Below are 11,786 nucleotides of genomic sequence, written 5' to 3' on the forward strand. Positions count from 1 at the left end.
ATATGATATGATCTTGAAAAACATTTAACTAAATACAGAGTTTTAGACTTATCTTCAGATTTTAAATATAAAATGTTTAGACATGTGGATTTAGCTGCAGTGCATTTCTAGATTGATACAGTGCCAACTTCAATTTTATTTTCATAAGAATGTTTCATAAAAATAAGTTTCTAATAACTTTACAAAAACTTTGAAGCTATTTATAACAATTTTTTTCATTATGACAATAATTAATTATACATTTACAATAAACTGACAGGTGTCAGCTTTCAAATGAGATCATACTTGTGCTTTTAGTACAAAGGGTTCATGAACTGTATCTGTTTTAGTTTGGGTATGTCATTTCTGGGGATTTTTCAAAAGTGGGGTTGCAGCATAACAGGTTAAACATCATCAGCTCCTCCTTTAAAGGAGGAGCTGTAACTATATATAATGAAGAGGAGGACTGACAGAAACAGAAAATGGCTGATAAGTGTGATCTGTGTCTGCTGGGACTGATCATTCTCTCTTCACTTCTCACAGGTAAAGAAATCTGTATTTTCTCTAAAGAAATTTAGTGGAATTAGTCTGGAAAGAGTTCATTTGAACATGCTCAGTTTATTCTTGCACACATTCACGTTGTGACCTCAGAGCTGTGTATTGATACACACAGATCATACTGTATTATTCCTGATACTGGACATAGTGTCACTCAAACATCTGATGATGAAGAATTATCTTCATATTAAGAGTGTGTCAGTGATTTGAACAGCTCTCTGATAAAGACTAATAGTTTATTCTGGAGAGTGTGTTGTTTGCTTTAAGTCAGGAAAAATACTATGATTTAAAACTTCTGCTTTTATGCTGGTGTGTTTTATGTTTCATTTATTAATATATATCATAATGATCACTGAGATATACTGTGTTTCAGGAACCAGTGGAGATGTGCTCATCAGTTCTGGTGAAAATGTCTCTCTGTCCTGTAATACAACTCTTTCTGACTGCAAATCAACTACATGGATCTACTATAACAGACGTTCAGCAGAAATTGAGCTGATTACTAGAGGGATAAAGAATAAAGACACAGAGAGACATGAGAGACTGAGTCTGGAGTCTGACTGCTCTCTGAACATCAAGAACGTCACAGTAGAAGATTATGGAATATACAGATGCAGACAATATGTGAATGGAGAACAAGTAACTAATGCACGTGTTTCTCTGCATGTTCTTCATGGTAAGTTTATGATTATGTGGTCAATTTGAAAAGGGCAGATTCTCCCTTTAAACTCAGATGATGATTGAAGAGTCTGTGATTTGTGTCTTGTGTTCAGTTTCAGTGTCTCCATCATCATCATCATCATCTTCATCCTCACAGACTGAGATCAGTCCAGGCCGCTCTGTGACTCTTTCCTGTCAGTTGTATTCATATGCTGTATTCTCCTGTGATAATTGGGTCATTTATAAGGGAGTTGAGCTGTTGTGGGTGAATCAGGCTGGTGTTGATCTGAAGACAGACTCCAGATATCAGATATTATTATCATCATCAGATAAAGATCTCTGTATCCTCACTCTGACTACAACACTCCTGAATGAAGATGACAACAGAGAGTGGAGATGTCAGCTTACTAGCAGAAATCAACTGGAGACCTCAGTCAGATACACTGTCAAGTATTCAGGTGAGAAAACGTCTCAGGTTACGACTGTAACCTATGTTCCCTGAGAACAGGGAACGAGACACTACGTCAGAATGACGCTATGGGGAACGCCTCAGGCGTGACAGGTGTCTGAAATCACTATCAAATCACGGCAATCACATTGACCGGCGACAGCCCGTGAATCATTAACGTGAATGATTAACGTGCGACCTGCAAGTATAAAAGGGCGCCTTGCAAACTTGACAAACATCCTATCGTCTGAAGGGACTGTTGCAGGCAGGCCCCGAGGCATGGCAGGAAGACGTAGTGTCTCGTTCCCTGTTCTCAGGGAACATAGGTTACAGTCGTAACCTGAGACGTTCCCTTTCGAAAGGGAACTCTACACTACGTCAGAATGACGCTATGGGGAACGATATACCAACGCCACCATGCTAAGGGGAGTGCATGCCAAAGGCAGTGACAACTGTCAGAACCGGCAATTCAAATGAACGCTAGAACCACTCACCCCCAGGTCACACTGGGCTGTCAGTGACAGCACTCCCTACGGTCATAGCCCAAGCTATATGATACCACAGAAAACCTCCATAAACATAGTTTAGTGAAAGGTCTACCTGGGCCTGCTCAAGGGCCTAGGACCACAACTTCAACTTCTTAGAAGGGGTCCCTTCTAGGGAATGTGGCTAGGGAACCTGAAGGAACCCCAGCCAGTCACTATTCAGGGGAACGTGCCACCTGAAATGCCACCAGGCAGGCCTGACCTGGTGTCACTATATAAGACACTACAGTCTGGCCACTTCCTGTCTGTCCGAAGACAGAGCCTCTGGATACTTGCCTTCAGGAAGGCATCCAACCCGAGGGACTGCGAAGCAGGCAGTGAACCACTCGGACCGGATCTCAGAGACGGGATATCCTGGAGAGTATGACTCAGCATAGTGCTTTACAACCCTTGCCAGCGAGGGGAGTTTCTCTACTCGATCCACGGATCAACCCAGTGTTTGTGTTTCAAAACACTAAGGAGGCCTGTGAGGGCCTAAGGACTGATCTAACTGGGAGGCCTCATGAGAGGCCTACGACCGACTGATCAGACTCAGGAGACCACATACTCATACTGACCCTCAGTGAGGGGAGCATTAGATCTACCTGGTAGGCAACCAGGCTGTAGCAGGATAAAGAGGTTCCAGGAGGGAACCCGTAGCAGAGAATAAAACTTGAGTCGAGCCAGGGCGCAAGCTCACCTTCGGTAGCTGCCTGATAAGGTCTGCTAAACTGAAAGTAAGCGGCCACTAGCTTACAAAACCCAGCACCACAGTAAAACTACTCAGGGAGACCTGGAGAGGCCTACTACCTGACAACCACAGTATGTGGGAGCTCACCTTCAGAGAGGCCTGGTAAAGCCTACTATCTGATAACCACAAAACGTGGGAGCTCACTTTCAGGGAGGCCTAGCGAGGCCTACTACCTGAAACACCATGCTAAGTGGAAACACACAGTAAGTGGGAGCTAACCTTCCAAGGAGGCCTGGAGAGGCCTACTACCTGATAACCACAGTATGTGGGGGCTCAACTTCAGGGAGGCCCAGCGAGGCCTACCACCTGAAACACCATGCTAAGTGGAAACACACAGTAAGTGGGAGCTAACCTTCCAAGGAGGCCTGGAGAGGCCTACTACATGATAACCACAGTATGTGGGAGCTCAACTTCAGGGAGGCCTAGTGAGGCCTACTACCTGATAACCACAGCGCATGCGAGTTCACTTACAGAGAGGCCTGGAGAGGCCTACTACATGACAACCACAGTATGCGGGGGCTCAACTTCAGGGAGGCCTAGTGAGGCCTACTACCTGATCACCACCAAAAAACGTGGGAGCCCATCTTCAGGGAGGCCTGAAGAGGCCTACTTCCTGAAACAGTCTAATCAGCTGGATGTAACTGCTGCTGGGGACTCGCCTAACAGGGAGGCCCGGTAGAGCCTACTAACTGATAGCGAGTCTTTCTGCTACATTAATGAACACTGCTGGAACCATACTATAAAAAAACTTTACCTATAGTTTTGTCCTAGTGTATGCTTCACAATGTTGTGACCCACCTCCGAGGAGGCCTGTTAAGACCTACTACTCGGTAGTGAGCCTTCTGCCCGAACTACCAGGGCCAACCACCGAAGGTGAGCTGGCCTAGGAGCCCTATTTTAGGGGCTACCCGGTCAAGGAGGCCTGCTGGGGCCTACTACCTAACTGTGCAGCCTTCAAGGCAGAAAAACTGTTACTACAGCGCTTACAGCATCCTGGTACCTAATCACATTGCCAAAGGCAGTGTACTCAGCAAAAAGCAATATCCTCATAGCAGGGGAGTACAACATATGCCACTCTGCCTAGTGGAGGCCCCATTTTAAGGGCCTACCTACTAAATGCATGGGCATCAGCTCATGGCAATGCTCTGGCTTCAAGGGAGCGGAGTTCAAATACCGGAATGAAATGTAGTTAGAACTCCCTGCTCAACCGGAGCCATCATGGTGTGAGGTAGATAATACAGAGCTGAGAATGGATTACTCAAAACTACCCTGCGTTAGCGGGGGAGTAACACCATATGCCCCTGAAATGTTAGACAGGGAGCGGGCCTGCAAGTGGCTCCAAAGGGTAACAGGGATTTGTCCTGTGCCCAGCCTGGGGGAGCAGAGCTTGCTTGCAAGCCAACCAACTTTCACCCATCGTTCGAGCGGTTCAGCTCAACGGGCTGAGTGGAGCCAGCTCTAGAGGCCTAAAAACAAGTAGCTCTGTTCGGCAGGGTCTGGCAAACTATCACATCGCAGAGCGAAAGACAGCCTGACCCGCCTGAAGGATCATACCTCAACTACCACCCTGCATTACTCTATCACCCCTGAATGCAGTGAAAGGGGCGGGCCTTGGCCAACAACTCCCATTTAAGGGAGGAGGCTGAAATCTCGGGGAGGAAGCCTAACACATAATGAATGCGGCAGCTATACTTAGCAGAACGCCTCCAACATCCCAAACATAGCCTAGGCCAGCTACAGAGGCGGCCCTAACCCGGGCCGACCTATAAGCATAGATCTACCTGAGGGCTCGAAGGAGCCACAGCCTACTTGATTGAGAGGCTGTGAAACACTCAACCTACTGACACCTCTTTTGCAGAGCTCAGGGGAGCGAAGTACTCAGGATACCAAGGTCACAAACCAATAGGTAAGACCTAAGATCTATCTGAAGCACCAGCGTCAGTCTAAACCTAAAGCAAAAAAGCTTTTTTTTTTTTTTTTTAGGAAGACCAACTACTCTATCCCTAGGTGGCTAAAAGCCCTGAGGCTAAATAGAAATGAGTGGTGGCCCACCACGCATAAAAATGTCATGACAGGAAGGCCATCTCATACTCACACGGGAGCAAAATCTTTTTTTTTTTGAGCTTCTCCCTAAATCGTTCTAGCCACAAGCTGGGGGGGGGGGGGGGGGGCTTCAGGGCCCTGAAGTTCCAATATCTTACCTCTCATTGCTCCTCTAAGAATGACTCCCTAGGTCTATACAGGGAACAAGGTCTGTAGAGAAATACAAATCAGTGTTAGTATACACACAGAAATTATATTAAAAACCAACCAGTTCACCTGCGGCGTGCGGAGTGAAGACTCGCCAGAGAGTTCTTTATGAACCTGGGGTCCATCACTTTACATGCCTGAAAGAGGCGCTCTCACCAACCAAGCCGAGGCGGGCCATCAGAACCTTGTTCTCATCATAGACCCAGCCCCAGGCCTGGTGTAAGAAACGCCTGGGGAGTCGGGAAAAAGAGGAGAGGGCTGGGATAGTAACAGCCCTCCAGGAGATGATCCATCACTAACGCTGTGATCGTTTGTACTGGATCACCTCCCTCAGATCCTTCTTTTTCCTGCGGGAGTCACGCCTCCTCTGTGACCTGCTCCTACATGGAGGGGGTGCACGAGAGGCGACACTAGCTCTCTGACCCTGTCTACGGCCCTCGGGTCGTGAAGGGCCAGGCTCTCCCGCCTGTCTGGGCTCGGATCCGGATCTCAGCGGTATACAGGTCTTAAACGCCGCTGAGCGCGCCTTCGCCTCCCTGAATTTCCAACCACCGCCTCCACGGAGGTGCCAGAGGGCGAACCCTCAAATTTCCGAGGGCGAAACCGGTGCATCAAGGAGAAAGGCCTTCTTTTTCTCCCCGATGCCAGCCAGGTTCAACCACAGATGCCTCTCCGTGGCCACCATTGCCGCCATCGATCGACCGACCGCAGCGGCAGTTTGTTTAGTGGCACAGAGAGAAAGATCTGTGGTGCGGCGCAGCTCAGCCACCGCCTCAGGGGACAGCCCTGCCCCCTGGTCGAGATCCCCCAGCAGGTCGGCCTGGTACGCCTGCAACACCGCCATAGTGCACAGGGCAGCACCGGCCTGACCCGCTGCCGTGTATGCTCTGCCATTCAAACGCGCTGTGGTCTTGAGCGGTTTGGATGGCAGGGCTGGAGCACTCAGTGCCAACGCCCGCCCAGACACGAGATGGTTCGCAAACGTCTCGTCAATGGGCGGCATCGACACATACCCATACTCGCTGATCCCCTCAACATCAGCGAAACTAGCCCGCTGATGTCGGTGGATCCGAGCAGAGGTTCTTCCATGCCCTCTCGATCTCAGTATGGAGATCAGGAAGAAATGGAAGGCTCGCCTGAGCTGGTGGTCTATGGCCGGGGAGAAATCGATCGTCCAGCCTGCCACGAACAACTTCTCCCCTAACGCGCCGCCATGGCAGTTGCAACCTGTCAGTGGCGCATTCCATTACATCCAGCAGCTCAGCATACACGGGGCAGGGTGGCTGAGAGGGTTCAGGGTCCACCTGAATGACCTCCTCATCATACATCACCTGCCCGTCCTGAAGAGCATCTGTTGCAGGAACAGTAGGAGAAAAATCCTCTTCGTCATCCACCTGCAACTCACCCTCGTCATCCGCCGAATCATCTGAGAGGTTAACACCCCTCTCAAGACGATCGGTGAGATCCCTCTGGGAACCCCATGACGCGAGTCGCCGCTCTGCCTCAGCGCGAGCGGGACCTGAGCCACGAGGTACAGATGGTGAGCCCTCCTCACTCGAGAAGAGGGCTAGACGAGAGGCGGAGCCTCCCTCAAGAGCCGCCTGTGCATGCTCTTTGCCCAGACAGAGAACGCACAGTTCGTGTGAATCACCCGGCGTCAAATACCTTGGGCACGGATCCGCACACTTCCTGAAGCTTTCAGCCTTCTCCGTGCATTTCATTTTCTCTTTCTTTGCCGTTTTCTTTTCCAGCGATATCAAACAGACAGTCCCTGAAGACGAAAAAGATGTTTGTCATGATTGCAAGGCGCCCTTTTATACTTGCAGGTCGCACATTAATCATTCACGTTAATGATTCACGGGCTGTCGCCGGTCAATGTGATTGCCGTGATTTGATAGTGATTTCAGACACCTGTCACGCCTGAGGCGTTCCCCATAGCGTCATTCTGACGTAGTGTAGAGTTCCCTTTCGAAAGGGAACACTCTTTTCTGACAGATTTGTGAAAACTTCCACAGATTGGCTCTACTCTTTCTGATGGCTTCATACGTTTTGGAGTTGTGAAATATTAGTGGTCAAAGTCATAAACTGCATAACAATCCTTATAATTCCCAATATTGGCCTTCTACATGGGTCATACATGATATATTGCATAAATCAGACGAGTGTATTAAAGCCTAGTATGACCCATGTAGGAGGTCGGCTTTAGGAATTATAAGGCTTATGTCCTTCATTCAAGCTGATGGTTTATTTGCAGAAGCTCAACTGTGTTTCACTCTCATATAAACCAGGAATAAATTATACAGTAACACATTAATACAGTAATACAGTAATACAGTACAGTCTCTTCTCAACTACTGCCACTGTAAACTGTGATGATGGAACACAAACTGCATGTCATGATCGATATGAACATATGATGTTAAATAAATAATAAATAGATTTATTTTTGGTCAATGGCGATAGTCATTCTCCTCCTGACAGCTTGAGAGTGAAGTAAGAAGATAATAGATGACAGACTCGTGCACATATTCATCATTTCTGTGATGTGAAGCTCCAGTATTATGTGATGATGATGTTGTGTATATGTGGCATTATGTGTTGAACTGAACTAACAGACGTGATCCACAGATCCAGCTGATACAGCATCAGAAACTGAAGTCAGTGTGACTGCTGGATCATTATACAGAGGTACGACACGTTCATTTATACTGACAGCTTTATAACATTAAACTATCAGTCAGTCTGTAAATGCTTCATCAATAACTGTTGATAGTTGAATACCCTTGACTTCAGTCATGTACAGTTTCTCTTCTTCCTCTCATGTTTCCTGCAGTGATTGTGATTATTGTTGAGATCGCAGTGTTTGCTGCTCCTACTGTGATTCTTCTTCAGATCATCTGTGCAAGAAGAGCTGGTGAGTTTTGAGCCGCACACAATCTGATGATTCACACTCATCTGATCTGGAACAATCTGCAATCATGATAAAAACACATACGAGAGGTCAGTCAATGCTTTTATTTTGCAGGGAGGAAGGACTCGAAGCACCCAGAGGAAACAGAGATGCCGACAATATTAGAATAAAATACTGATGAGTTTAGAGCCAATCTGCAGCAATATTTACAAAACTTACAGAGGATTGTTCATTGTTTTATTTTCTCCTCAGAAAACAGAGAAAAAACTCTGAGCACTTATAGTGACATAATCATGTTTAGATTAAAGTCCCTGTAAAGTCAAAATTTTGTATGTGTTCTGAGTTTGTCTCACCACAGAAAAATTTATTATTAGCCACCCAGCCAAATTTGAATGATAAAAAAGCCGGCAAGTACATAAAATAAGCGATCAAAATCTTGAAAAAATGAGCAGTAGTCTCTGCTCTCAAACGCTGGGGGCGTGTCCGCTGGCTGCGCTGAAACCACGCCCACTCGCGGGAACGCTTGCTGCCGGCGTCGACTCGCCACACTCAACTGTCACCGATACAGCCGGAAAGGATGCTCCTAGCAGCTTATTTGTTTTACAAAGCCAAACATATTCGAGCCTGGACTACCTACTATAATTATAACATAAGCACACAAGGCAACTTACACTCATTGGTGGGCACGCACTACAGATGATGGCACCAGTTGTCGGCGCGACGGGAGGATGAAGGCCGAGGCGGGAGATAGTCGGTTCGGCCACATTCACCAGTAACAGCGGATTATCAGTGAATGAATCCCAGTTGTTTCCGACGAAAGTTTATAAAACTATCCCGTGTAAAATGATCACTACAGATCCTCAGCTCTCCATCAAGGTGGCTCTTCACAAAATTAATCCACCTCTTGTTGATATGATAGTTTTTCAGAAATTTAAATAAGGACACAGATCTGTTTTGTACGTGATCGCATCCAGGTAATACGCATTTCCGTGACGAAGGCATAGCTAGCTAGCAAACTGTAGGATGTAGTAGTAACTCGCGATTGAGTTGCAAACTGATGCGAATGGGCTCCAGTGCGTCATCAAGTAGGGGCGTGTCCAGGAGCTCAGGGGCTCCAGTGCGTCATCAAGTAGGGGCGTGTCCAGGAGCTCAGGGTCTCCAGTGCGTCATCAAGTAGGGGCGTGTCCAGGAGCTCAGCGGCTCCAGTGCGTCATCAAGTAGGGGCGTGTCCAGGAGCTCAGGGGCTCCAGTGCTTCATCAAGTAGGGGCGTGTCCAGGAGCTCAGCGGCTCCAGTGCGTCATCAAGTAGGGGCGTGTCCAGGAGCTCAGGGGCTCCAGTGCGTCATCAAGTAGGGGCGTGTCCAGGAGCTCAGGGGCTCCAGTGCGTCATCAAGTAGGGGCGTGTCCAGGAGCTCAGGGGCTCCAGTGCGTCATCAAGTAGGGGCGTGTCCAGGAGCTCAGGGGCTCCAGTGCGGCATCGAGCCCACGTTTTAGCCTCGCCCAAAAAATCCGGAACACAGCAACGGTGAAAAACTGTTAACGGTCTAACTCCACAATTCAGTACTTCACAGTTCACAGTCTTTGTAATATAATTTAGCAATACATTTCTAACATTTATAATGTGTTTAGATTTTTTTTTTAGAATTGCCTTTACAGGGACTTTAAGATGGGTTTTTTTTACATATAAAAAGCCAGATTTATTTTCATTTATATGGATTTTATGGATATATTTGCCTACAGTGTTGAAAGTCATTGTCTTGCGCTTCATATGTAAACTGCTTTAAATATAATATTAATACAGTAATGGACAGACTCAGACTGTATAATCTCTCTCTGTTCTGTGTGATGGAGCTGATTTGAGGATTCTTGGATCTTGTCTGTTCATTCCTGTTTTTAGCATCTTTTTTCATTTTGAATGATTGCTGTAATTTTCTTAATAAAACCTCTGCAGTTGTGTTTAATAAGTCTCCTTTCCTGAGATGTTTGTTCCGCTTCATGAGCTCGTAATGTATCGTAATATAGAATAGTAAGTGTGAGTATTAATGGGTCGAGTGTTGATGAAATATATGCGTTTCTTGAAGATGGCTAAAGCCTCATCAGCTCAGGTTGAGTTCGACAGGTCGTTCCTCCAGCAGGAACAGTCCAGGTGAAGGTCTGGGAAAGTGATTCTGTGTCTCTTTGAGATGATGCACCACAAGACACCGTTCACCTGCAGAACACAAGCTTCTGGAGACACATCGGTCTGGAGTAGTGAGTTTAGGTGTAGAGGAGCAGAGCCAGTGGTTGTTCTGTAGTCAAGTCATTGAGAGCATTACAATAGTCCAGGAAACTGCTAAAATAAAGAAGGGAGACTAACAGCAGAAATACTCTCATGTGCAAAATATATCCTTCAGAGCTAATATCCATCGTTCAGAGCAGATGTGTCTTCTCAGACATGTTTCACACACACGTTACTCAACCTTCACTGTGGGATTGTGTAACTAAACAGTAACTCTAGCAGGGTTTCAACACTCAGTTGTTCAGATGAGAGCAAGTTACACAACCACAGGAGGGGCTGATGAAATCTCTAACTAGATACAACAAACTGCGTTGGTGCTTCGAAGCTTTTGACACAGTGCTTAACTTCGCCATTTGATGGTCAATAATAATTCCTACACCAACTGTGTCATTCAAATGTTTTGTTCAATGGGATGTCATTGTAAGGTTTATTTGTATATTTAATAAGCATATTTGTCATTAGCAAGAAGGCAGGCCAAATTTCAGTGTATTGCACAATACAAGGACAATAAAGACTTTCTGTTCATCATTGTTACTCACCTTCTAAATACAATGTTTAATACGCCAATAAATTGGGCCTATGTGATTTTTCATTTCACTTAATTTTTGGGCCTGCCAGTATTTGAGAGGGTCTTTGCTTCGAGGGAGGTATGTATCATTGATGTATCTCTTGACCTCTATGGTGGCGTCAGCATTATAGCTTTGATGCATTATAGCTCATATGCAGCAAACCCAGTCGGCAGCTGCCATCAGACCCAAGAGTCTTTGAAGCGTTTTCAGGGCGACCGCTCTGCCCTTCACAAAAGAGGCCAGTGTATCGTTAATGGACTGGATACTCTGTTCTGATGAGCTCGAGAGTCCAAAATCATACCCAGGAAATCTATCTGGAAACTATCTATATACGAAAATCTGGAATTTCATTTGAAATGTGGTGTGCTTTTTATTTTGATCTATTCTTATTTTCAACCACTCTTAGTTTCAAGTATTTACTTTTTTATCTAGCCTTTGTTGAGAACTGCATTATTATTATTTTTGTCTTGAACAATGATTCAATTAAAATTGATTGTGAATACAAAACCAAATGAGTGAAAAATGTGTTACTGTCTGACACATTCTGAGTGCAGTGTGAATAACTAAATCCTCTGCTGAATGCATATTTCCAAACAATTACATTATATAATGTTCAAAATACATTATATGGATTATGTTTTAAAACCAATACCATCATTATTCCATGGTATAATAAAAAAATAATGCATTCATATCTGAAAACTACATGTCTTATTGTACAGTGCCAAGATAGTATTTATATTCCAGTAATGAACAATGCGACTAACACTTTTTGCTGTCTTACAGTGGGACTGTCTTACTGTGTGTGTGTGTGTGTGTGTGTGTGTGTGTGTGTGTGTGTGTGTGTGTGTGTAAAGT

At 45.8% G+C, this 11,786-nt stretch overlaps 1 protein-coding gene across 1 annotated transcript; it reads left to right on the forward strand.

Moving 5' to 3' along the window:
• Positions 1-461: 461 nt before the first annotated feature.
• LOC308690818 (uncharacterized protein) lies at positions 462-10,040 on the forward strand (the record flags this gene model as incomplete). Its single annotated transcript, XM_081365512.1, has 6 exons — positions 462-522; positions 911-1,213; positions 1,311-1,655; positions 7,799-7,858; positions 8,004-8,084; positions 8,196-10,040. 6 exons carry the CDS (start codon positions 462-464, stop codon positions 8,249-8,251), a joined length of 906 nt encoding a protein of 301 aa, XP_081221638.1. The 3' UTR covers positions 8,252-10,040.
• Positions 10,041-11,786: the final 1,746 nt, after the last annotated feature.

The sequence above is a fragment of the Scardinius erythrophthalmus genome (assembly GCF_964197995.2).
Source record: "Scardinius erythrophthalmus genome assembly, chromosome: 1".
Classification (NCBI taxonomy): domain Eukaryota; kingdom Metazoa; phylum Chordata; class Actinopteri; order Cypriniformes; family Leuciscidae; genus Scardinius; species Scardinius erythrophthalmus.